General features: G+C 58.2%; 1 protein-coding gene across 3 annotated transcripts in view; it reads left to right on the top strand.

Moving 5' to 3' along the window:
- NTNG2 (netrin G2) overlaps window positions 1-20,642 on the top strand; it is a 69,771-nt gene extending 49,129 nt beyond the window's left edge. For 2 of the 3 annotated variants that reach the window (XM_055338084.1, XM_055338080.1), the window contains 5 exons: window positions 5,812-5,984; window positions 9,742-9,768; window positions 17,074-17,241; window positions 18,703-18,837; window positions 19,394-20,642. In XM_055338084.1, coding sequence (XP_055194059.1) covers window positions 5,812-5,984; window positions 9,742-9,768; window positions 17,074-17,241; window positions 18,703-18,837; window positions 19,394-19,629 — 739 coding nt within the window. In that variant the 3' untranslated portion in view covers window positions 19,630-20,642. Of the gene's footprint in view, window positions 1-5,811; window positions 5,985-9,741; window positions 9,769-15,590; window positions 15,687-17,073; window positions 17,242-18,702; window positions 18,838-19,393 lie in introns of all 3 variants that reach the window. The other variant, XM_055338088.1, reaches the window with a different exon arrangement.
- The last annotated feature ends 5,645 nt before the right edge of the window (window positions 20,643-26,287 follow it).

Raw genomic sequence — 26,287 nt, 5'->3', positions numbered from 1 at the left:
TATTTATTTATTTATTTATTTATTTTAGTTTGTTGCTTTAAAAAAAAATACCATGTGTTCAAAAGAAATACTAACCGTGAAACTGTTTTTACGGTTCACACCTGTTTCCCGCAGTCACATGGTGTGCTCCGCCGTGGGAGACGGTGATGGTGCTGATGCTTATTGGGGTGAGGGACAGCATAACAGAGGCAGACGGGGTGGGGATTCTGAGAAGACCCCCTGCAGGAGTGACATTTGGCCAGGTCTTACCTTTAGGAGAATGGGACAGGGCCTGGCAGCGGGCTCCAGGTGGAGTGAACAGCATATGCAGAGGTCCATTAAGGTGAGAACAGGACATATGCTGTGAAGAGACATAGATAGAGAGAGAGGGACACAAGGAGAGAGCCAGAAAAGCCAAGCCCCATGCACGTGTGTGTGTGTGTGCAAGCATGTGCACACACACACGTGCATACACACAGAGGCAGCGTCACCCAGACCTTCCCGCAAAATGAGGAAGTCTAAGAAGCACCTCCATTGACTGGGTTCTGTTTCTGTGCCAGCCCTGGTGAGGCTTTCCCCCACTATGTGGGCTTCTCCTGGCAGCCATGCCCAACAGGGAACTTCTCTTCTTGGTGGAGGAGGCACTGAGCTCATTCCAGGCCTCGGCTAGGAATGGTGGAGAAGCCAAGACAACCTCTGGGAGAGGAGGCCTGAGGATGGTTGGCCAGCATGGGACTGGGCAGAGCTGGGGTCAGGGTCTGGGTCTGGAGTAGCCAGCTGCATGGCCTTGGCTTCTCCCCAACCAGGACCCCACGGGCCTATCCAGCTCTGACACCACCAACTCCCTGCTATCATCCTTACAATATGCTTCTCAGATTCAGCTGGTCTTTATGCCTTTTTAACAAGCCAAGGTCAGTGTTATCGCCCAAAGTTGAGATGGCCATCTTTTCTTTATGTAGCTGATATATAAAAATATCCCGTCCTCGGGCCAGAGGCATGGAGTACATTCCTGGTTCCACACAGCTGAGGTGTTCCTCTCCAGCTAGCTCAGTGGGATATTAAATAGGAATTCAGAAGGGAAAAATAAAATCTTCTGAGGTCAAATACATTTTGCAAACAAACTTCTGTTAGACAAAGTCAGACAGGTTTTCTTTCCTGCAGGACTTGTCAGAGCCTGTCATATGCTAATGTGTGCTGTGCATGGGGGCGATCAGGGAGGAGTGCTGACCAGTACAGTTAAGCACAGGACATCTCTTTGCCAAGGACTAGCTCTGGGGTCTAGTGTCCCTAGGAAGAAGTGTCACCAGCGCCAACAGGTGCCTGCCCAACCCCCTGGGCCTTTCTGAGCAGCGAGCATGTGGTAGGCCCACAGCACGTATGTGGCCGTGGATTGGAGCTCCGGAGAAAGAGTGAAGTCCAGCTGTGTGCTTGACGGGGTCAATGCCCAGGGCAGGGCTGAAGCTCAGAGTACAGACTTCATCACCTGCTTACCCGACGGATGGGGCCTTGCGTCAGAATTCCCTTCCAGAGAATTCAGGAGACATCCCTGGACCCAAGAACTGAGTCATAAACAGCGGGTGCTATGTGACTTGGAGCAGGGTTGCCCACTCAGCGACCCCCTCCGAGACCTGAGAGACCCACTTGTCTGTCCTCCCCCAGAGGAAAGGTGTGTGTGAGCTCAGCAACCAACTGCCCTCCCCACCCTGAACCTGACTGCGTGGTTTAAAATAACCTTTGTCATCTACTTACAAATGTAATAACTGCTCAAGACAAGGAACGTAGGAAATGAGCAATGTGACAAAAAAGAAAGTCCATTTATCATCCCGTCCCTTCTGACCTAGGACAACCACACTGGTAGCCAGACACATTTTCTGCTGGTTATTTGGGTATGGCTATGTGTATTTTATTTTATTTTATTTTATTTTATTTATTTTTTTAAAAATTTTTTAAATTTATTTATGATAGTCACACAGAGAGACAGAGAGGCAGAGACACAGGCAGAGGGAGAAGCAGGCTCCATGCACCAGGAGCCCGACGTGGGATTCGATCCCGGGTCTCCAGGATCGCGCCCTGGGCCAAAGGCAGGCGCCAAACCGCTGTGCCACCCAGGGATCCCACTATGTGTATTTTAAATGTAACCAGAAGATGCATATATTAGTCGGCCTGGGCTGCCGTAGCCGAATACCACACACTGGCTGGTTTAAACACTGGACATTTTATTTTCGGATAGTTCTGAAGGCTGGAAGTCCCTGATCGGGGGCTGGCAGGGGCTGGCTGCCTGGCTTGCAGACGTGTCCTCACATGGTGGGGAGACAGCTCTGGCATCCCTCTTCTTCTAAGGGCACTGTCCCTAGCGGGTCAGGGCCCCACCCTTATGACCTCATTTAGCCTTAATTACTCCCAAGAGGCCCCATCTCCATAGAGCATCACCCTGAAGGTTAGAGCTTCAACACATGGATCTGGGGGGGACACCACCAACCTCTAACACAACTTACAACTGGGGAACCTCCTTTCTGGCAAACCCATATTCTCTCCCACGTTGGCTTGGGCGCTGCTGGAGTTGAATAGCTCTGAGTTCCAGTCTCCGCCGTATTTCTGGGCCCCTGCAACTCTGAGCAAGATGCTTACCCTCTCTGAGCCGCCCTTTCCTGGTCTGTAAAATGAAGGCGACAGGGGTACCAACTCTCAAGGTCATTAAGGTATTGCGTGAGATGCGCACTGGCAGGCAGGAAGCTCTCAGCAAGTAGGGACTTTTCATTTGTATTAGGAACATCCCCCACGGTTCGAGATAGCCTTTAACAACATGTTTGATCTGTTCTAATACTGTATTAAGAATATATTAATGGTAAATATGATAACATTTCAGAACACTATAATATTTCAAGGCATTGATACACCTCCACATCCTTAACCGGTACACAGGATCGTCTGAGGGCAGTGAGAAGCTGCAAGAAGAAAGGCAGCCCTGGCCGTTCCGACAGACCACAGGTTAACTAGGGGCTGCACGGCTGGGGGGGAACCGGGACAGACCAGGCAGGGAGTCCTGGCTCTGGAGGGTGACCCCACACAGAGCTCTGGGCAGATGGAAGCAAAAGGGGACATAAGGGGAGGCAGCAAGGGCCAAGACAAAGGGTGCGGCAGGCCTGGTGTGCAAAGATGGGGGACACAACGGTTACATATCCATCGTGTGGATGAATGAAGGCCGAGGGGAGACACCCCCCGGAGGCCTCAAAGCAGACGGTGCAGAGTGAAAAGCAGTCCCCCTGGAAGGTGAGGGATGAAGAGAAGGGAATTGTGAGCCAGAGAAGGAAACAGTCTGGGATGAGGGGAAGGCCACCCATGCCAGGCCTCACTGCTGGGCCTCCGTGCCTCCACCTGAGCCCAGGCCTCTCTTCTCTCCTGCCGGCCAACACCCAGCTGACCTCTCTGCCCTGCTCTGGCGCCCTAGACAGGGCATTCTCCATGGAGCCATCACAGTGATTTTAACTTTGCACTAGGGTGGATGGCCTCCAACCTCCCAGTGGCCTCTGTGTCCTGGGCTGGCCTCCTCCCACCTGCTGGGCTCCTTTCAGACCTCATGGCTGGGGTTCTTCTCAGGCCTAAGGTCTTCCTTCTGTTGTTGCACTTTCCAGAAGGTTCTCTCCTCCTTGTCTGGCAAACTCTTGATCCTTCAGGGGAGGGTCTGTTCTTCCTGGAAGCCTATCCTGCTCCCCCTAGGCTAAGTTAGGACCCCCCACCACCACCATGATACCCTCTCCTCGGTATGATGCTTGGGCACCTATAACAATTGCCATTAATTAAGGATTTGCTCAATTCAATGACTTTTGTCAAATTAATAGACTTCATATTCTGAAGCAGTTTGAGGCTTACGGAAAATCAAACCCATGGTAGAGAGAGTTCCCAATAGCCCCCGTCACCCTGGACACAGCTCCCCCTGTCACTACTGTTTGCACTAACGTGGTACATTTGTTACAGATGATGAGCAGTGATGTGTTATTATGAACCAGAGCCCACTGTTTACATCAGGGGTCATGTCAGGGTTGTCAGCTCAGTGGGTTTGGACAAATGCACAGTGTCCTGCATCCACCAAGAGAGTGTCACACAGAATCGCTTCACTGGCCTGAAGTACCCCCATGCTCCACCTGTTCCTCTATTCCTCTCTCATCCCCTACCCCAGCCACTGGTTTCAATCATTGCCCTTCTAGACTGTATACTCCAGAGCAGGGGCCCCACCTGATTTGTTGACCATTCCACTCTGTGTTCCCCAGCCCAGAGCCTGGCACATAACAGGTACCCTCTCTATTTTTTGCATTTTTTAAATAAAAACAGGATTCTACTCAACACCTTATTCCACAAGTTGCTTTTTACAAATAATGACAATATACCTTGTATCAGAACCTAGAGAATACCGGCTTTTTTTTTTATTATGTGGGGTTTCCAACATGCAGATGCAAATATAGGACCTCCATATATACCTGTCCCCCGACTTGGCCAGCTATCAACTCGTGGTCTCTCTGCTTTCATCCCCATCTCCGGCCACCGTCTTCCTTTCCGTGTTATCCTGAAGCAAATCCCAGACACCAGATCATTTCATCTGTAAATGCCTCAGTGTGTATCTTGAAAAGAGCAGGGCTTTAAAAAACATAACCACACTGCCATCCCCGCACCTAATCAGCATTAATCTAAGATCATCAAATACGGTCTCCAGATTTCCAATTGCTTTGTGAACATTTGTCTATTTGAGTTTAGAGGTTGCAGTCAGCGGATGCCTTTGAGGCTTCTTTTGATCTGGTGCTCCCTCACTGGTTTTGGCCTCCTGCACTCCAGCTGGTCAAGAAGCTGGCTCGTCACTCCTGGAGTCCCCTCTGCCTGAATTTGGCCAACTGCGTCCTGCTGCTGTTGCTCTGTTCGTTCCTCTGCCTTCCATGTTTCCTGTGAATCCGTAGATGGAAGCCGAGGCTCCCTCAGGTTCAGGTTCAGGTTCAGGGTGTTTTGGTGCAATGGCTTCAGGGTGCCATGTGTCCTCGCGTTGGGAAGCTCTGTCTGGTCGGCTGTCGCCGTGAGATGGCAGGCTGCTGATGCTCAGAGCATAGAGCTGTTCACGAAGGCAGGGGTGGGGGGTGGCAGGGCTGCTACATGGCGACCTTCTAATCCTACCTTCCCTCTTTGGTAATTAGCTGGATGCTTCTATAAAAAGAAACATCCCCTCATCCATAGTTGGTTACCCAGAGGTACAGTTTACACAGGACATGCTTGATTCTCTCCCTTTATTTACCGGATTTCAGAATAATGAGCGGCCTATAAATATTTGAATGAATGAATGAATAATACATGTGTGGATGAACCAACAGGGGTTTGGGAGTTAGGGTTCTCTCCATCTGCCCTGGAGGGTGTGGGTGTGGGCGGAGGCACAGCCCTGGGCGGGGGCCAGGCCCACACAGGGAGGGCTCGTGAGCAGCTCTTGCTACCTGCCAGCCTGCCTCAGTCAGGAGCAGAGGGGATTAGGACTCAGCGTCTGGGTCAAGGTCACCAGTACCCCTGCCCTGGGAGGTGGGAAAGCCCTGGCAGCAGCATCAGGGCAGGGGGTGGAGACCCATGGTAGGGGATCCAGGGGCAGCTTTATCTCTGGAAAGGTCTGAAATGGTGCTGCTCTCTGAAGAGGCAGGGCGATCGGGGCATCTTTGTCCTGAGAGTTCCAGCAGGTGGGCGTGGTGGTGGCCTCCAGGGTCACCCTCCCAGCGCCCTCCCAGCTGGGTTCTCCCTCCCCCAGGGCGGCGCCCACCTGCCCCAGGTTCACTGACCTCTCTGGCCCTCTGTGTCCTCCCCCCCCAGGTGCAAGTGCAACCTGCATGCTAACCTGTGCTCTGTGCGGGAGGGCAGCCTGCAGTGTGAGTGTGAGCACAACACCACAGGCCCCGACTGCGGCAGGTGCAAGAGGAACTTCCGCACGCGGTCCTGGCGCGCCGGCTCCTACCTGCCGCTGCCCCACGGCTCTCCCAATGCCTGTACGTACCGCCAGGGTGCCCCTGCCCCTCCGCCCCGGCCCACGAGGCTGCGGTCTCCCCCACTCTTCGACCCTGGGAGCTGTGGGTCACACACCCATGCCCACCTACCTCCTGTGACACCTAAGCCGCCCTTCCTGCCCCAGGGAACCCCGAGATGAGCTGCTCGGCATTTTTCCCACTGTCCTTCTGCTTTTTGACCCTGTGGGCTGGAGAGAAGGCACCCCTGGGCATCAGGAGGGGGTGGCGGAGACCCCTCACTGCAGGCTGTGGTTAGCAGCCCTGTCCCTCATAACCAGCCTTTTCAGGACATTTACAACCTGCCACGCAGGTACCACCTGCTGCGGCATCCCTGCCCCCTTGACCCTCAGAGTAGCCCCCAGAAGTGGGTCTCTTTCATCCCATCTTACAGAGGGGTCCTCTGAGGCCCTGGGCAGAGATCCCCCCACCCTCCGGGCCTCCTTCCTCTCCATGGTCTTCTCCTCCCACTCAGCCTTCCCGAGCCAGGGGAGTGCTCCTTGGGGTGCACCCACATGGGTCTGCATCGTGAACACCACTTTGAGGGGCCCCACTCATCATCAGAGATCCTCGGCATAGTCCATGGATGTTTTCTTGAAATCACAGATCCCAGGGAGCCCCCAAGCTGCAGTGGGGAGTGGGGCGCTGGGGCTGGTCCCTAGGGTGGACTCTCCCTGACCAGCCCCCTGGTGACCTCACTGATGTCTGACATTTGTCAGGCTCTTTGGCAGAGGCTGCACTAGGCACTTGGTGCACAGCTTCTCCCTCAGCACTTACCACTGCCCTGTGGGTGTAATTATTATTCCCCCGTTCTCCAGATGAGCAAACTGAGGCCCAGCAGCCCTGGTCCAGCAGCGGGCAGTGTGCCAGCACTGGGCCCGATTCCAAAGCCAGAGCCGGGCAGCAGCCCCCCTGCCCCGGGACCACCCACCTGCTGGGCACCCCACAGGAGCTGCTCCATTGGCACCCTCCATCCACCAACCTGAAAGATTTATGTGACTTTAGGCTGATCAAAGCTGAAAGCCTCACAGCGAGGCCATGACAGGCATGTCGTGCCTGTGCTGGGCGACAGGCCTTTGAAGGGGTGACTTGCCAGGCGCTCACAGCACTCTGGGCCTTCAAAGGCACCCAGAGCCCCGGGCGCTGACAGCCACCCCTCCCGGCTCCCTCCTCGACTGGCCAACCCATCTCTTTGTTGGAGCCACTGCTCCAGCCCTTTCTTTAGTGGCTGTCACCTCCCTCTGACTGGCAGCCTGCCTCCCGTCCTGCGGCCTCCTCCTCCCTGTCCACCCCACCTCCCGAAGGATCTGCCTGAGGTCTCCTGACTCACACCCCTGCTCAGACGCGCAGGCTGCACGCTGCGGTGCCCACCCCGTGTCCAGCCCGCCGGGGGCAGATGCGCCTACGCACACACAGCCCACCTTGGCCCCTGAACCCCCTCCCCTCCGTCCTGCGGGGCCAGGCGAAGCCCCTCTGTCTGGGGGAGCTCCTGGAGCCGGTCCCTGCTTCCCCAGAGTGCCCCCCACCTGCGAAGGAGGGCTTTCTCTGGAATGCCTGAGAGGAGAGCGGAGGTTGGAGGTGCTCCATGTCCTCAGCCTCACGCTTTCTCATCCGGGACCCCCACCTTCTCTAGGACAGCAGGAGAAAACAGCCCCCAAGACACAGATGGAAACAAGTCCCAGGTTAATTTTGCCCCTACCCCGTGTCCCCATCTCTGGAAATGGCACCAGCACCGGGCGCCAGGCTGCAAGTGTGGGGGTCACTATGGATGCTAACCCTTGCCCACCACTGCCACCTCTCAGTCTCTGCATCCCTCCTCGCTGTGGCAAGAGCGTCCCCCTCGTCAGGGCCCCACCAGTACATCCTCCCTATCCGTCCTCCCCGTCCTCTCCATTGTCTCTGTCCTCCCAGTCTTCCTCATCCTCCCCGTCCTCTCAATCTTCCCCATCCTCCCAGTCCTCTGCATCCTCCCTGTCCTCCTCCTCTTCCTCCTCCCATACTCCCCATCCTCTCCGTCCTCTCTGTCCTCCTCGTCCTCCCAGTCCTCTTTGTCCTCCCCATGCTCCCTGTCCTCCCCGTGCTCTCTGCCCTCCCAGTCTTCCTTTTCCTCCCTATCCTCTCAATCTTCCTCATCCTCCCAGTCCTCCCCGTCCTTCTCCTCCTCCTCCACCCATGCTCCCCATCCTCTCTGTCCTCCTTGTCCTCCCCGTCCTCTCAGTCCTCCTTGTCTTCCCCATGCTCTCTGTCCTCCCCGTGCTCTCTGCCCTCCCCGCCCTCTCCATCCTCTCTGTCCTCCCCATCTTCCTTGTCCTCCTCGTCCTCTCAATCTTCCCCATCCTCCCAGTCCTCTCTGTCCTCCTCCTTCTCCACCCATGCTCCCCATCCTCTTCCTCATTCTCCCCATCCTCGCAGTCCTCCTTGTCCTCCCCATGTTCTCTGACCTACCCGTCCTCAGTCCTCCTTATCCTCCCCATGCTCCCTGTCCTCCCCGTCCTCTCAGTCCTCCCTGTCCTCTCCGTCCTCCTCATCCTCCCTGTCCTCACTGTCCTCTCAGTCCTCCTCATCCTCTCCATGCTCTCTCTCCTCCCCATGCTCCCTCTCCTCCCCATCCTCTCAGTCCTCCCTGTCCTCTCCATCCTCTCCGTCCTCCTAGTCCTCCCCATCCTCCCCTTCCTCCTCCTCCTCCCCATCCCCCCCATCCTCCCCACGGCTGCAGGCAAAGGGCCCTCCTCACTTGGGTGTCCTCAGAATCAAACCCTAACCCGGTCCAGCCCCCATGCCCTACACAAGGTCCCGTGAGATCACTCTCCTGGGCCTCCCTGACTGTCCCCTGGGCTCACCCCGGGAGGTCTGTGTGCCACGCAGCCTGCTGTCCACACCACAGCCTCCCCCCCAGCCCTGGAGGGCCTCCCAAGTCACGGAGGGGGTCTTCACCCTCTGGTCTTCTTGGGAAAGCCTGGCACCAGTTCCTTTCTCTTGGGACTGATGTTCTTACCCTGGTCTCTCAAGAATCCCTGGTCAACCCCTGACCTTAGGCCTCCGTTGGCCCCCAGAGCTTGGACACACACATACAGAAAGGCCACTGCCCCTCAGAGCTGTGTGGCCTTGGACAGGTCATTTTACCCGGAGCCCTGTTTCCCCAATCCGTAGAATCAGGACCCTAGCGACCCCCTGTGGGGTTTTGCAAGGACTGAATTGCCCACGCGGAGCCCATGCTGAGTACGTGCCTGGCACACGGCGTGCTCACATGCCGCAGCTGCTACGATTCTGTTTCTGTGAGTCCCTGGGCATTCTCTACCTCTCCCCAGATGGGAACCCACACTGTGCTTTCCCTCTAGTGACAAATTCCATCAGCGCCTCCAGGAAGCCTATCTGCCCCCGTGCTGGTGCCCCTCACATTCTCTGACATCCCAGTGGGCCCCCCCAAAAGATCTCCCGCCTCCTTGGCCTGTGTGGGAGGGTCTGAGTGTCTAACATCGAAGACAATGGTGCATGCGAAGCCCCCAGGGGAGTGTTTGACACTTACCCGCAGGTCCCCCAGGCTAAGTCATGGCTCTGAGACTCAGTTTCTCCATCTGCCAGATGAGCTAAGTAAGGCAGCCCATCCCTCTCAGGGTGGCTGTGGGGATGAAATGGGATAAACGGGGCCAGCCCTACATGTGGCCTCTAGGTCTCCATCCCCAGCCCTGCCACCCCCTGCCCCCTGCAGGGGAGGCCCTGTGACCCTCCTTCTCTCCCCCAGGTGCTGCTGCAGGCTCAGCTGTTGGCAGTAAGTATGCTCCAGATCCCCTGCCCTGGGGAAGGCCCCCGGTGCACGAGCCTCTTGACGACTCCCATCGCACCCCATTCACTCCGTCGCCTGTCCCTGCTCCCTCCTGTCCCCTGGGCTGTGGCCTGCAGCCAGCATCTCCCACACTTCTCCCCTTGAGCTTCCTGGTCAGTGCTGCTTTGGAAAGGGCCCCACAACCTCTGGGTGAACTCCCCATGCCACCCTCTCCTCTCGGGCAAGAACGGGGATCCCTTCTTCCTGGCCAGAGGCAGAAGGCCCCCCCCAGCCTGACTTTGGGGTTTGCCTGCCTTGGGGCAGCTTGCAGGTAAGCCGGGATCCTGCCACCTGCAGGCCAGCTCAGAGGGGGCAGACCATGGGACGGAGTGGGGGGTGGGGGGCTCCAGGGAGGGTTGGGCTGGGGTGCCTGCAGGCTGACAAGTGGTCAGCAAGCTGCTGGCCCTCCAGCGCTCACAGCGCCAGGCACTGGCTAGTGGGGTACTTCTGGTACCCCACTTCCTCCTGGCATCCTCCCGCCGGGTGGGATCTGCCACCAGCTTTTAGAGTCAGCAGGAGAGGACTTGCCAGTGTCAGAGGGCCAGCCGGTGGCCCACCTCATATTTCAGAAATGCTTGAGGGAGGGCCACGGCCCACCCTGGGCTGCTCCCTGCTGGGACCCCTGGAGGGGCAGAGAGGGTCCCAGAGGAAGCTGGATCCTGGAGGGGATGCTGGCCCACTTAGTGAGGCCAGAAGTCATTTCTCTGCATTTCCCCCACACCTGCCAACTCCCCACCCTCTTGCTTTTCTCATCTCTTGCCAGGCATCAGCGGGCCCCAGAAAGACCCCATCCCCAAAGCCCCTGTGGCCACTGTGGCCATGAGAGGGGACCCCAGCACTCCTGCCCCCTCCACATCCACTGGGCAAGCCCCCATGGCCCCCAGCACCCCGCAGCCCACAGGTGGGTGCCCAGGTACAGCCCAGCTGCCCTGCTCTTCCCTACTTCCCACCAAGTCCCCGCCTCTGTTTGTGATGTGTGCTGCTGTAGAGGCATCAGCCCTGGGGCTTGGCTCTTAGAGTAGAGAACATTAGACCCTCGAGCCACGAGAATGTGGGGCTGAGGGGCCTCTAGGCTGTCCGGGCCCACCTGCCAGGAGATCTGGGGCTCACTTCAAGCCCCTGGATGCTTATTCCTCCCAAATCACCACTCAGGAGGGTCCCAAGACTGACATGGCCGAGAAGACAGGGTGACTGAGGAAGAGGGTAGTGCTGAGAGGCATCAAGACCACGCAAGGTTCACCCAAAGCCTGTCTCCCAGGGGAGCTCCTCCCTCAGTGCTCCACGAAGCTGGCCCACCACCCCACCCCCTGCTCTGCCTCCAGCACCCAAGCAGCCGACCCGTAGGAATGGTCAGCACAGAGTTAGCCAGGAAGGCGAGCTTCTCTAATCAGCAAGGCAGAAGGACACCTCCGGGCCAGGCTGTGTAGACTAGGGACTACCAAGCATGTGAGGCAGGGCCAGGCCAGGGCCAGCATCCTGTCCCACATCAGCCACAGCAGCCCTTGGAGACACCTGCTGTCTGGTTTTAATTACCCTCCAAAGCTGGATTGGTGCGTATTCAAGGCCTGGGGTGTGGCCCTCTGGGTTTACCTGTCCCTGCCCGCTGCAAATGCCAGGAGTCTGAAAGGACGCATGCTTCCCAGAGAGTGTCAGGAGGCTGTGTCTAAGGGAATCCCTCCCAGCCCCAGCGAGGAAGGGGTGCCCCTGCAGTGTGTCCCAGCAGAGAGGAGATGGCAGGGGCTCCTCACTCCTGGGCAGTGCCATGACCCTTCCTATCTGCACACGGACATGTGGAGGGGCGGACAACATCTCTAATGGGCAGGAACTCCCCCCACCTTCAGCTGGGGAAGGGATCCACACTCAGCCTCTCCCCCACTGGGACTCAGCCCTCTCCACGCTGGGTGAGTGCTGTGGAAAAGTTGGCCTCATTCCTGGGCCATCTTGCTGAACCCCCCATAGGACCCGGAGGGTGACACAATCCAGCTCTTTGGATTTCTGCCCTCCACCCTTCTCCATGAGAGGCATTTACAGGAGGCAGGGTCTAGTCAGGAGACTCAGGGATTTCAGGGGAGCCTCCTGGCCCAGGGATCCTCTTTGGGGTGAAAGACGTAAGCTGGCCCAGCCACCTGATCCTTGGCCAGTGCTTGTTTGTGCTAAGCCTGTGATGGGCAGAAAGGAGCCAAACTCTGCTATAGCAGGTGCCATGTCTGCGTGCAAACAGTGGCCTGTCTGGGTGCGAGACCAAATGCTGTATCACCACACACACACACACACACACACACACACACACACACACACAAACTCACACACACTGAGAAACCCTGAATCCATTTTCTTAGCTGCTTCTGATTTGGTGCAAGTGGTATAGGCAGCCTCACAGCTGGAAGCTAAGGAGAGAGTCCAGGGCCAGGGCAGTGAGTCAGAGCGAGGTGGGCTTGAATCGCGAGGGTCCCCAAGACCCAAGTGGCGCGAAAGGGCACTGCTCAAGCATTCAGTGGGTTGTAGTCAGCTTTGCATGCCAAGCCCAGTGCCAGGCAGCAGGATGCTCAGGGGAGAAGGTGGCTCCAGCACGACAGCCAATGGCCCGAGCAGCCCATGTCTCCGGGGCCGTTGCTCCTCTTAGTAACTAAAGCCTGTGCCCTGGGCCCCATGTACCCGGACCCCCACTAATAATGACAATCACTCCAGGTGTCAGAGCGTGGACCTCTCTTGGGCTCACAGCTCTCAGATAGGCAGTTCCTGGCCCCACAGGTGAGGATGCTAAGGCTTAGGAAGAAGCAGCTGGATTTCACAGTGTGTAAATTATACTTCAATAAAGCTGTTTAAAAAGAAAGAGGCAACTGCTGGAGGTAATAGGATTACAAAGGCGTCCACACAGGTTTCGAACTCAGGGCTCATTGACTCCAGAGGCGAGGTGCCCCCTTGGCCACCCAGTGCTGCCACCCCGCAGCCTCAGAGGCCGTGAGCTGGTGCCTGTCTTTAAAACTCGGCTGGTATAGCTCCCCGATTCCAAAGGAACAGACGGGGCCTCCATCTGGCCTTGGCACACAACAGAGGCCGTTGCGAGACTGTTCCTCCTGCACACCTGAGCGTGCCCCGGAGAGCCCAGCCAGAGGTCTCTCTTGCCCCCAGATAGGTCCCAAGTCCCCCCTTTGCCTCCCAACAGGTGCTCCAGGCTCTTTGGCCAGAGTCCAGCTGGGCCTGTGAACCTCTGGCCCAGATGTTTCTCTCTCCTGCCAATGTCAAGCTGTCTGGAGGGCAGGGGCTGCCGGGCAGGAAAAGCTGCTCAAGACCACTAATCCTCCCCCACAGAGGGTGGTGGGAGAAAAGGCTCCAAAGCAAAAAGCCTTCGGGGCGGGTTTTATCGCGGCTCTAATTAAGCCCTTGCCAATTTGGGCCGTGTAGCCTGCTCTCCTCATTGAGCACCATATTAATGTCAATTTGATGTCCAAAGGCTCCCAGCTCTCAGCTGGAAAGTCTCCTGCATTTTTTAGCTGGTAGGTTTTCTTTTTCTCCCCACCAACCAGCATTGTGCGTAATCCCTTTAAGAAGCGGAAAGAATCTGATTTCTCCCCTGTCCCTCTGGGTTTGTCCTTTGAAATTCAGCGCAGAGCCATGCCTCGCCTTCGCCAGCCCAGCCTGCTTCCCCAGCTTTGTGCCCAGTGAGACTAGGAGATAGGCACCCGGGGTTGACTCACACTGGGGTCCCGGGTGAGAACGGGTCCTGGCCGTGGGTTGGTGGAGGGGCTCCGGTCCCCACACTGGTGATGGACCAGAAGCCTTCGAGAACCCTTCTGGACATTTTGATGACTCGTGTCCCTCTTTACAGTCACTAGCCAGGGACTTCAGCACAGAGAGGTCTGGGCCCAGACACGGGACCGGGTCCAACTCTACCCTCAGTAGGAATGGGGACCACACAGGGAGTTTGGAAGAGTCGGGTAAATCAGGTGTCCCACTGAAGGAAGGACTACCCAAAGCATGCAGATTCTCGGGCTCTCCCCGCTCCTCTTATCTGGCTTCAAGTCCACGTGTGCCCTCCACAGGCTGTAGATGCTGCCTCTCCAGTAGATTTGGACCCACTCCCATTTGGCCAGAGTAGATAGAGCTGCTGCTTTCACTGCTGCTGCTGCTAAAGGCGTGTGATGCCTCTGTGTGTCTCCAGGACCCCCCAGCCCCACCCAGTCACATAACTGGGTTTCTTCTCTTCTTTCCCCCAAGAGTGGATCGGGCCATCTACTGCTGCCCCCCTTGGGGAGAGCTACCCCTGGCCCCAGATGGCCTCCACTGCAGAAGGTATGGGGGGCAGGGCCTCCACGGGCATTAGACACCCCCCCACCCCAGAAAGCTCCTTAGACCACAGGCCCCTCCCTCTTTAGTGGAGGTACCAGGTGCATGAGGTGGAACTGGGGTGGGAGGGGGCCCCGTGGGAGCGGAGGGGGAGGGGCCTTGGAGCTCTACCTGCCCCCACCCCAACTCTCACCTTTCTAGAGATGCTCCCCCTCAAGGGCTTTGGAGCCAAGTGTAGAGTCTGCCCTGATAACAGGAATCCTGTCCTGCCACTGTCAGCCACAGGACACTGGGAACAGGGATGGAGCTCAGAGTCAGTGCAGGAGCCAGGTGATAGACCCAGACCGAGGGGCTGGCTATGGGTAGATGAAAGAAGATAGCACATTCCAGGTGGCAGGGACAGCTAGGGCAAAGGCTTGGTGGGGGGATGGCAGTGAGCAGGGCAGGGGGTGTCTTAGAAGGCACTGGATACCTAGTGCAGAGCCTCAGTCTCCCATAGCGGTGGGAGGAGACACGCGTGGGTCTGTTGGTAGCCGCAGATGGACGTGCGCAGGAAGCACACAGGGCCTTGCTCGACTCTCTGAGAAGGGAGCCTGTCCCCATCCCAGCTCACCTGTTCCCTGGCCATTAGGTCCTAATGCCTGTGTGGACCACCTCGGCCCCACACCTCCGGCCCCTCTGGGAGCAGCGAGCAGGGCTCTGAGCGCCCTCTGCTGGCAGGCAGTTCTGGAGCGGGAACCGCACTCAGAGGGGCTGCAGTTCCCAGCGACCAGCAGGCTCTGAGTGGGGTACCCTCCCTGGTGATGGAGCTCCTGGAACCATCACTTCCCTGCCCTGGACCGACCAGGGCACCGCAGGCTCCCAGAGGGAAGCCGAACTGACTTTGCTGCCAGGACAGCGTCATGCTCACTCACCAAGATAGGGCCGAGGCCCCAGTGGGGTGGGTTCCACACGGAAGGCAGGCCAGGTCTGTGCTCATGGCTCACAACCCCTGCAAGCAGGGAATCCGTGGATAGTAAAGGACCCACTTTGGCTGGAGCAGAGAGGTTGCTTCAGAAAGGTAGCTGCCAAAAAGCCTTGTGAGCCAGGTCCACACTCTTAATGCTCACGGGAGTTAGGACAGGAGAGGGGAGAGCAAAGTGATATCTGCATTCAGTAAAAAAAAAAAAAAAAGAAGAAGAAGAAGAATCAGCTTCAGCAAAGCATCTTGCACGCTGTCAGGGGATGCTGGAGGTAGAGAAGTAATGTGGGAGAATTAATACATGAGTGTGTACATGGTTTCCGGAGGGACACCAAAGGCAGGGCTGCTTCCACATACTCCTAGATGTGCCGTGTCCCCTCAAATCTGAGGTGACAAGGCTGCCCCAGCGCATGTCCAGGGCATAGTGGAAGCCTTTGTCGGGCCTTCCCTGGGCCCTGACAGCCTACCCTGGGCAGCTGGACCATGGCGACGAAGGAGGCTTATTTCTCATCTCTCCAAGCTGTGGGCACCTCGGCCGCCGCCCCTGCCCCAGCCTCCAAACCTTTCCAGCTCAAGCCCAAATCTGCTCAAGTGGTGCCCATTGAAGAGTTCCAAGGTAAGAGGAAGGTCCCCGGGCCGGACCAGCCCTCCTCCACCACCTCTCCCCTCGCCTCCACTGGAAAACAATGATGCAGGACGAAGGACCCAGGCCTGGCTCAGAAAACCCTCCTGGAGTAGCTGGGTCAAGGTGAAACCAAGCCTCTCTTCCCTCCGTCCTCCCTCCCCAAGGGAGCTGGGAGCAGGTATGAGTCAGAAGCACAGTGGGCAGGCACAGGGCAGGCAGAGCAGCTACCAGAAATAGCCTGTCCTGGCTCCCCTGGGAGGTGTGGCCCAGGGGCTCGTCTCGGTTGAAGCAAGAGCTGGGACACAGGGGTCACTGACACTACTCCTTGAGACACCTGGATGCCTCACCGGCTTATTGTGCCTGGAGGGACAGGTGAGAAGGGGGCAGGTCCAGGAGGCCCAAGGTGTGGCATGCCCGCTGTCGCCTCCCGGGCACGGCTCTGAGGCTCGTCTCTCCAAGGTTTCCCCTGCCCTTGACCACCAAGGGACAGCCGCCTCCTTGGGCAGGGAGCAAAGCCCTGGGTCTTCACGATGCCTTGTCTGGGCAGTCATAGGACTCGCCCAGTCCCCAGAGCAGGGGGAGGGCTGGAGGAGACAGCAGGGTGGCACAGAGATCCCTGTCCTCATTTTGGAGCTGTGCACGGGCAGTAAGAGTCTGAAGCCAGGCCAAGACGACCAGGAGGCAAAACGAGATGCCCCGGGGCACGAACCCTAAGATGGCATTCATTCTCAGGGTTGTGCAAGAGGAGGCCCTCTGGTGCCAATCAGATTTGCAGAACAGCTCAGGCTAATAATAAAAGGTCTGGCAGGTGGGCGTTTTCCTTCCAACCATCTTCCAAAGCAGCATGTGGAGGAAGCTCCTGGCCCATTCCATCCTGCCTGGCTCGCGTGCATGCATCTGTCCCTCACTGAGTCCCGGGGTACGAGGCCATGAACCCAGGCACTGTCCTTCGAGCTCACGCTGGCCGCAGGACCCATCCTCCCTGCATGAATCACCTCCAGCCACCCCGGCATCTGTTGGGAATCCTTCTGGGAGCACCCTATCCTGGCGCCCCGCCAGGCAGGTGCTGGTCCCCTGGCCCTCCCCGGATTCCTGCCCCCAGGGCCAGGTGGGAACTGGTGGGTGGGGCCAACACTGGTCCTCGCTCTGGCCCCAAGCGGGCAGGACACACCTGCCTCCTCCCAAATGGTACCCAAGTGCTGTTGGAGGCCCGTGACACCCTCCTGTGCCAGGTCCTGCCTCCCTGCATGTCGGGGGGGCTGGTCTGTCCTCGCCCTGTGCCTCAGTTTCCCCTAATACACGGTGCAGGGGGTGGCAGGAAGGCACAGTCTCCCTTGGCTCACTGACCCGTGGTGTTTCTCACGCTCGGCCGGCCCAGACTGTGAGTGCTACGGCCACTCCAACCGCTGCAGCTACATCGACTTCCTAAACGTGGTGACCTGTGTCAGCTGCAAGCACAACACGCGAGGCCAGCACTGCCAGCACTGCCGTCTGGGCTACTACCGGAACGGCTCCGCCGAGCTGGACGACGAGAACGTGTGCATCGGTGAGCCCCTGGGCGGCGGCGGGGAAGGGGCGCAGGGGGCGGGGACCGCGGGGGCGGAGCTAGCGGCGAAGGGCGGGGCGGGGCGGGGCGAGGGCGGGGTCCGGAGACCCTTGAGCCTGCCCGGGGGGAGCCCCGGGAGAATTTCATTTGGGGGAGGGGAGGCCCATTTCCGTTAGGCGTCTTCTTAGGACAGAAGCTTCCGGAATCTGCTTTGTTAATAACCTACCCCTGCCGGTCATCCCCACAGGCACTGGAAATTCAGAACCACTAGTTAGAGTCAAAGACCGGTTCTGGAGCTTGCTGTGTGCCTCAGTTTCCCCGCTTGTAAAATGCGGAAGTGGATTAGACCAAAGGTTTTCAACTCCGTTTTTGGGGCCGAAGCTTTTCTTCCAATGAAGTTCTTCTAATGCTTTATAAGCAGAGGCCCAGCTTGTAAGACCCAATGGGTACTCGGTCTGCTCTCTTCAGACTCTGCTGCAGGACTGGCCGGCCTTGGGATAGAGAAGCAATCCCTGGGGGGCCCGGGCAGGGGCAGGACAACCTGAAAGGCCAAACCCATGGCCTCGGCCGACACCCACCAGCCTGGAAGGGCTGCCCACCGCCCCTGCCTCTCTCTCCAGTGGAGGTCACTGCTCAGTCCTAGGTGCCCAGCCCCCTGGGCACCCCACTGCCTATCCTCCACCCACCACCAGGTCAGCTCTGACTTCACAGAGGAAGGGCTGCACGCAAGGCTGGAGCCCCTTGTCAGTCTGGATTATGGCACTGGCCTTCAGAGAATTCCATCAACTCTAAAGTTATCCAAAGAGAATGTGCTGGCCAGGTCACACCGGCCAGCTGCAGGCACAGGGTGGGGCCTCTGGATCCCAGGAGAAGCGTTCCCGCCTCCCAATACCCTCCTTACACGGGCCCAGCTCTGGGCTTCAAGGACTCCCCGAGTGGGGACATGTTTGCCCTCTCCCGCAGAGCAGATACCCCAGGAAACCAACTGGGAAGGGGCTAGGGGGAGGCTGCAAGCCTCTGGGGCTGCTCCTCCATCCGTCCTGAAGAGGAGATGCAGGTGCGGGCTACAGCCCCCCAAATCCCTAATTGGATGCCCTGCCTCTGATGAGGCTCCTCCCACCTGTGAAGAATCTTACAGCCCTTTGGAGCTGGGAAGGATCAGCGCTCCCTCCAGTTACACAGACGGAGACCCAGGCCCAGAGAGGCGTTGGGGCTGCCCCAGCGCCAGGGCCAGGGAGAGGGCATGGGTAATGGAAGCTAGAGAAACAAGTCAGTTCAGTCTTCCCTCAAGATCTGGACACTCGGGCAGCCATGGGCTCACGTGGACATGGTGTGGGGTGCACCACCGGGGGAAGTGCGGGGAGCCGGCTGGAGGGATGCGGCCCTGGGCCAGATGGGGGTCCGTGCACCGAGGACGCCCACGGGTTGTCCTGACCACACGCCATGCACGTGTCCGTCCAGAGTGTAACTGCAACCAGATCGGCTCCGTGCACGACCGGTGCAACGAGACCGGCTTCTGCGAGTGCCGCGAGGGCGCAGCGGGCCCCAAGTGCGACGACTGCCTCCCCACGCACTATTGGCGGCAGGGCTGCTACCGTGAGTGCAAGCTGGGCGGGCGGGGCTTGTGTTGTGGGGGGGGGCGAGGGCGCGTGGTCCAGGATGGAAGGAGGGGCCTGCTCTTTGGGGGCGGAGAGTGGGTTGTGGGTGGGGTCCGGGGCGGCGGGCGGGGCCTGATGCGACAGGAGAATGGGGTGGGTGTCAGGGAGGTCGGGGGTTGGCTGAGATGGGAGGTGGAGGCAAAGGTGGAGCTGGCGGTTGGTGGGACTTGGCTGGCCCGGACGAGTTTGTGGGGCGGGAGGAAGGGAGGCTGTCCGAGAAAATGATGGGCCGGCGCCTGGGGGGGGGGGTGGTATGGAAGGGCCCTCCAGGCACAGAGAACAGCAGGTGCAAAGCTCTGGAGGAGAGGGAGCAGGTGCGTCCCAAGGCCGGCGGGCAGTGGCGGGAAAAAGAGCAGGGCCAGGCCTCGCCAGGGGCGTTTCGCACCAAGTGCGCCCTGAGCCTCCAACACCCGCTGGTCCGGCTCAGTCGCCAAAGCTCCAACGAGGTGGGTGGACGGGCCACCGCCCGCGTTAACTGCCCCTCCGCCCCGCAGCCAACGTGTGCGACGACGACCAGCTGCTCTGCCAGAACGGCGGCACCTGCCTGCAGAACCAGCGCTGCGCCTGCCCGCGCGGCTACACCGGCGTGCGCTGCGAGCAGCCCCGCTGCGACCCCGCGGCCGAGGACGGCGGCCTGGACTGCGACCGCGCGCCCGGGGCCGCCCCGCGCCCCGCCACCCTGCTCGGCTGCCTGCTGCTGCTGGGGCTGGCCGCCCGCCTGGGCTGCTGAGCCCGGCCCGGAGGACCCTGCGCCCGGGGAGCCGGGAGGGTGGTGCCCGGGGGTGCGGAGGCAGGCGTCCGAGGCCGGGGCGGCGAGAAGGGTGCGGCCCGAGCCGCTCCCAGGTGCTACTCCGCAGAGTCCTCCCGCCTCCTCCCCCGCGGCCCGTGGCCCCGCGCCCGCCCCCGCCCCCGCCTCCGCCCCGGCACTGCCCTCCGCCGCCGCAGGGGGGCGCTGTGCGGCCCCGGCCCCAGCAGCCCGCGACTTGGGTCTTAGTTTTTCTTTTGTATCACCCGCCGCCCCCACCCTTTTCTTCGCTGGCGGCGGGAAGGGGGTGGGGGGGGGGGAGAAACGCTGCTCACCCCCCTCCACGCCTCCAGGTCCCGCCTCCCAACACGCGCACACACGCGCACACACACCCACACACACACACTCACTCACTCACACGCGCGCGCGACTGTTGCGGAGACCCCCTGCGCCCGTCCCTGGCTTGCGGTCGGCCGGAGGACCTGCAGGTCCAGTTGCCTACAACTCTTCTTTCTTTGTTTTCCTTTGCAACAACCCGCCAGACTCCGTGAGGCCTGGTGACCAAGGAACTCACCGTCTGGGGGAGGGAGTTAGGAAGGAGGGTTGGGAGGGCTGGAAACTGGTTTGTAGAGGACTATTTTTGTTTGTATTAATCGTCCCGCGTCAGGAGGACATAAACCGCTGCAGGTGGTTGATGGTGTATAATCCGACGGAGTAAAGAGTCTGCTCACTGCTGCCTCCAGGGCCTGTTTTCTGTGTTCCTTTACACCCGGCAGGTTTGGAGCTTAAGGAAGCCCACAAAGTAGTCTTGGAGAATCCCTTCCCCTGTGAAGGCCACCACCTGCGCAGGCCTTCCTGTGCCTTAGACCGGGCAGGGCCCCTCCCCGCAGGTGTGGTTAGCAGAGCCCCTTAACCCCAGCCCTGACCCACATTAGGAGCTTCCTCTCCGTCCTTTCCCTTTAAAAAAAAAAAAAAATCCAAAGTTTATTGGCGCTTTTCCTCCGCTGTCCTTGAATTTAAAAGCACATGGTGGATGTTGGCATCATTGCTGAGAAATCCAAGGGACGGGAACTAACTGGTGGTTTATAAATCAGGATGGATGTGTCTCTGAGACCCGTGGGACGCCCAGCCTCAGGCCTGCTGTCTGCTGCTTCAGCCTCCCTCCAGCACTCCATGCTGGAATCTACATGGAGTCTGCAGCTGGCCACCCTCTCCTTGCCCTTCCCCTCCCAAAGATCACCCACGGGGAGGCCAAGGGGACGCAGGGGCAGCCTGGGAGTTGTGAGAGGACACTCTGAAGAATGGGGTCTGTTAGCTGAGGCCCTGTGCCATGGGAGGGTTCCTCGGGTCTCTCCTGCCCTTGGGTGCTTGTACTTTCCCCCTGCTGACTCTCAAGAAGGTCCAGATTTGTCCCAGAAGCTTCTCAGCACCGTGGGTCAGTGCTGGCTCCTAGCTGCTCCTGCAGCACCCACCTGCAGTCCCCTCCTGGCACCTGCAGCCACTCTACCCAGGCTGAGAAGTTTAGACCTGCCCCCCACCAACCCTGCTCAAATCCCCAAAGCAAGGTGAGCAAATCAGTTCAACAATACTCTGCCTTGGGGACATCCTATCAATCCTGATATGAAACAGGATTCCAGGCCCCTCAAGGCCAGAGGCCAACCCTGCTACCCCTCTTGGCATCCATCCCCCACACCAGGTTGCAGAGCTCAGCTCCCAGCCCCTAAAGGAAGTGCCTTCCCTCAGGCCCCCCTGGCTTCTTCACCTTCTTCCTTACAGCACCCCAGGGAAAACCAGACATTCCAGGGCTCCTGGTGTACAGGGGTGGGCATGTGACACAGTTCAGGCCAATGAAATGTAGCCAGGGGTGATGAGTGGGGCTTCTGGAAAGGTCCTTAGAAGCCCTGCTCCTCTCTACCCCCCAGCAAGGTTTATTTGGCCCAGTTTGGGGACCCGCCCTGCTCTCTTGCCCCTCCCCCTGGTGCTCAGCCAGCAGAAGGGAGGGAGGGGCCCTCTGGCAACCCCGGTGCTGTGAGGGCATCCTTCTCAGGATGGTGGAGCCGAGGAACTCAGCAGAGCCAAGCTCACCAGGCCTGCCTGCCAACCTCTGCACTTCTTCATGTGTGAGAAAAAATAAATCTTGATATGATTAAAACACTGGAATTGGGCTTTTCTGTTTCACGCAGACTTACCAGTTCCTAAGCTATCGGCTCTCCCCACCACCACCACCTACCCCCCCCCCCGCCCGCCACAATCCACTGAGGCCAGAGACACTGACACCCCCTGTCTCTCGGCTGCAGCACCCCCAACACTGCCGCTGACGAGGACAACCCATTACAGCGTTGGGCTACGGCGGCGGCGGCGGCGGCATTCAGGCCTTGCCGGGTCAAGCACCTCTCTCCCGGACAGCAGCCGCCTTCAGCGGAGTGTGGGCAGGCTGAGCAAACGCTGCGCTACGCAAACAGTACCTGCTGGCTGCGATTTGCAAACAGTGGCGCCTTCCTCCTCCTCCTCACAGTGTTAAACTACAAAGGCATCACAGTAACATACCCCCAAACACACACACACACACACACACACACACACACACACACACACGGTGGTTCCCATGTGAGAAGCAGAACTTGAGACAGGGGTTCAGGCGTGCATTTTCTGAGATGGTGAGGGAATTAGGATGTGAGGTGGGGGAAGGCCCAGCACCGATGTTTCTCCTCAGCCAGGTCCACTGAGGGGCTCTGGACCATACACCACATCTGGGCAAGCGGCAGCTTCAAGTCATTGGTCTCATGCTGCTTTGGGGGGGTCTGCAGTATCGGACCCCCCCTGTACAGGAGGTGGGAGGCCGTAAGGCCAACACAGCAAGGTGGAGGGTGCTCCCATAAAGGGGCTCTGGGCTGGGCACCAACACCTCTCCTGCACTTGCACACACGCAAGCACACTCTTCCCTTTGTGTCGCCCTGGGTGTGTGCCTGGAAGAGTCCCGGGGATCTAGGAGGAAGGGGCCTCTGTGGGCAGCACTCAGCCAGACCAGCACTGTGTCAGCCCCCCTGGGACTGCTCCCAGCAGAGGCAGGGAGGTGGAGAGCATCATAAATGAGAGCAGTGGCCCCAGTCCCTGACCTTGGCCGGAGGGTGGAGGAAGAGTTGCCAGCGACCACTTGGAAAACTCTGACATTTTCCAGGCAGCAGGGAGAAGGAGAAAACAAGGTTAGCCGGCCCAGAAGCCATAGCCAGCCTCCTTTAAACAGCGCATCCTGGCCCCGAGATCAGGTTTTGACACCTGCTTCTGAGAGGCCAAGGTATCCAAGGCTTGGATAGCAGCCGGCATCCTTGGGCACAGGGTACAGGAAATGCTCGTCTTCATCCTAGGACAGGTTTCTCAACCTCCGTGCCTTTGACATTAGGGCTGGCTACCCAGGGGCTCGGCAGGAGGCTGTCAGCATCCCGGGCCTTGGCCTCCAGCCACTAGATGCCAGTAGCACCTCCTCCTCTGTGCAAAAACTAAAAGTGCCTCCAGGCACTGGGGGTTGGGGGCAAAAATCGCCACCCCCCAGTTGAGAACCACTGCCCTAGGCAGAAGGGACTGTCATACCCATTTCACAGAAGGGGAAGGGGAGGTCCAGCAAGGGAGGCAAGGGGAGAAGGAACTGGCCTGAAATCACACTTCTAAGCCCGGGGGGAGGAGCTGAGTCCAGAGCCCAGCATTTAACCCAGGGCCACAGCGGGCAGGGGGGCATCTGCCCTGGGTGGGAGGGGTCCCTGACTGCTCCTGCTCCTGCCTGTTTTGCCCTCCATCCCTGGGCCCCACGCAGCCCCTACAGTGGGCTCTAGCGAAGGCAGAGCAAGGAGCCCTGGGGAGCTGGGCTTCATCCGAATAGCTCTGCTGTCAGGGGCAACATTTCCCCACCGCTCCTCTGTGGCAGCCTCACCTCACCCCTGCCCCCACCCGCCCCCTCTAAATAAGCAGGACTGCTGTGTTAGCATTTCCTGCCTCTCCTGCCATACGTCACAGTTATGAGGCACTTACGGGCGCCTGGGGAACAGCCTTCAGCATCGCCAGGCCAGCCTCGGTGGGCAGGGCTCAGAGGGGGCTCACCCCATGCCTGCACCGCTGCCCTGGGCCCTGCACTTGTGGCTGATCCCGTCTCCCCCAGTCCCAGAGGGACCCCCGCACGTCCCCGTACATCTCAGGCCAGAAGAGTTAAGGGCAAAGGCCCAGGGAAGGGAAGCTCTACTTATTTCTCTTTCCTTTCTAAAACACAAATCATACTGTAGGGAAGTTAGAAAATATAAAAAAGCGAAATAATAATAATTCCAAAAATTAAAATCACCCACAATCCTCCATTCGGAGCTAATAACAGTTAATATTTTCTGATATACATTTCTAGTACTTTTCCATAAAGCAAACCCACACAGTTTTGGCCAGCATTTGTCAAGCCCAGTAGTAAGCACTGGGGTCAGGCTCGACATCCTTATTTTGAGAATCCCAGCAATAAAGCTGGGCCGAGGCTGTATCAGTAGAGCCACTTTACAGCTGACAACATCGAGCTTCAGGAAACGTCCTAGTTAGAGAGCTTAGGCACAGCACGAAACCCAACTCTGGGTGACTTAAGCAGACAAGATTATTTGAAGGCACATGTCAGGGGAGCTAGATGTACAAAGCCAGGAGGGCAGTTTCCAGCCCACGGTGGCCAGAGGGACCCTCGCCCCAAGCCTGCCTCCTGCTGGGTCCTCAGCAGGTGCACACAGCCTAGTGTCCAGGATTTCGCCCTCCACCAAGGGAGATGGCCTCTCTTCCCCAACCAGAGGAAGGGCACAAAGAAACAATGACTATCCAGCTACAGAGAGGGTGGGCAAGCCTCCCAGAGTCACACAGCCAGGAAGAAGCAAGGTCTGGGATCCAAATCCAGTCTCTCTGGCACAGAACCAAGCTTTTAACACGGAGCTGCACTCTGCCAACTTTTCTCTCAATTTTGTTTTATTTTTTAAGGCAATAATGGCCTCATCTTATACACACCCTTCTTTGTACCCTGCTTTATACAATTTAGCAATATGTTCTGAATATCAACAGGGGTCTTTTGCAATGAAAAAGAAGTGTAAAAGCACATCCTTTCATTCTTTGCTTCCACCTAGTACATTCTTCCTCACCCAGAACCCATACTCTGGGGGCAAGAAGGCTCCGGCTACTTGTTTTAAGAGCAACTCTCTGCCAGGCCCCATGGGCTCCTTCTACCTGACAGGACCTGGCCAGGTCCCCGGAGTCTCTGTGACTGTGTTCCTGGTGGCACAGAAGACAGCGCCGTCTTGCAAGAGTGGCCCAAGTCCAGAAGACCAGGTGGAAGAAGTACCTGCAGCAGCAGGGCTCCCAATGACTTCTGGCCAGGGGACACTTCCTTGGTTGTCCAAGCAGGTGGCCCTGGGAACCCAGCCAGGAGAGGTGTGTCACTCAGCTCTCCTCCCACCCTCAACATATAGTTGAGTACCTCTGGTGTCAGGCCTCAGGGCCCATGGAGGCAGGTGGACACCCTGGCCCCAGCCCCTGCCCCAGCCCCTGTCCCTGCCCTGACCCCAGCTCTTGCCCCTGCCTCTGCCCCTGCCCCTGCCCCGGGCACAGAGAGCACCCATCCTCATCACTGCCATGTCCAAGGCCAAGGCAGTGGGCACATAGAGGAAGCTCCCGCTCAGGGGCCCCAGTGTCTGGTCCCTAAAACAGTGGAATGTGGGGGGCCAATGGGGCAGGCAAGGGCAGGAAGGGATCTGGAGATAAAGATGGAGACACTCTCGCATCCTGATTTCACCGCAGGACCAAGAAAGTCTGGGATGAGCCTGGAACCTCTTGTATCACAAGGTAAGGCGGTCCTCAGAGGAGAGGCTGCATGCACAGGAATCATTGGGGTGTAACAAGGATAGTGACAGAGATGGAGTTTCACAGTTTTTTTTAAAAGATTTTATTTATTTATTCATCAGGGAAACAGAGAGAGGCAGAGACACAGGCAGAGGGAGAAGCAGGTTCTCTGCAGGGAGCCCGATGTGAGACTTGATCCCCGGTCTCCAGGATCACGCCCTGAGCTGAAGACAGGTCAACTGCAGAGCCACCCGGGTTCCCCACAGTTTTGCTTTCAAAGAAAAGGAAATCCTGAGGCCACGGTGATATTCAGAAACAGGAGTGAAGGGGGCAAGCAGTGAGGAACTCTTCTTCATAGAATTGTAGGATGACACACTGAGGAGTCGGCCAGTGGAAAATCACCATTTTGCAGCCACCAGTGCAACAGCCGATTTGGGCAGAGTCATCTGTGGACGCTAAGGGCAGCGGCTGGAAAGTTCGTGAGCAGCATTTCAACCCCCAAACTGTGGGTTAACTACAAACAACGGAGCTGTCGGCACCACCTTTCCCAAATGACCAAACTCAGCATCACCAACAATGAGGCAAACGAACGCTTTGGTGCCTCCCGGTCTGATGCCGCAGAAGGGACACCCCACCACCTCCACTCTTGCCAGAAATAGCTAACCTGACTCTAATCACAAGGAAACAATCTGACAAATCCAGATTATGGGGCATTCTATAAGATTCCTGGCCTTTACTTTTCAAAAACGTCTATTTTGGGGCGCCTGGGTGGCTCAGTTGGTGAAGCGTCTGCCTCTGGCTC

Source organism: Nyctereutes procyonoides, unplaced genomic scaffold (genome assembly GCF_905146905.1).
Source record: "Nyctereutes procyonoides isolate TBG_1078 unplaced genomic scaffold, NYPRO_anot_genome, whole genome shotgun sequence".
Lineage (NCBI taxonomy): Eukaryota > Metazoa > Chordata > Mammalia > Carnivora > Canidae > Nyctereutes > Nyctereutes procyonoides.
The sequence above is the reverse complement of the archived record's forward strand: the minus strand, read 5'-3'. Positions and strand labels throughout refer to the sequence as shown.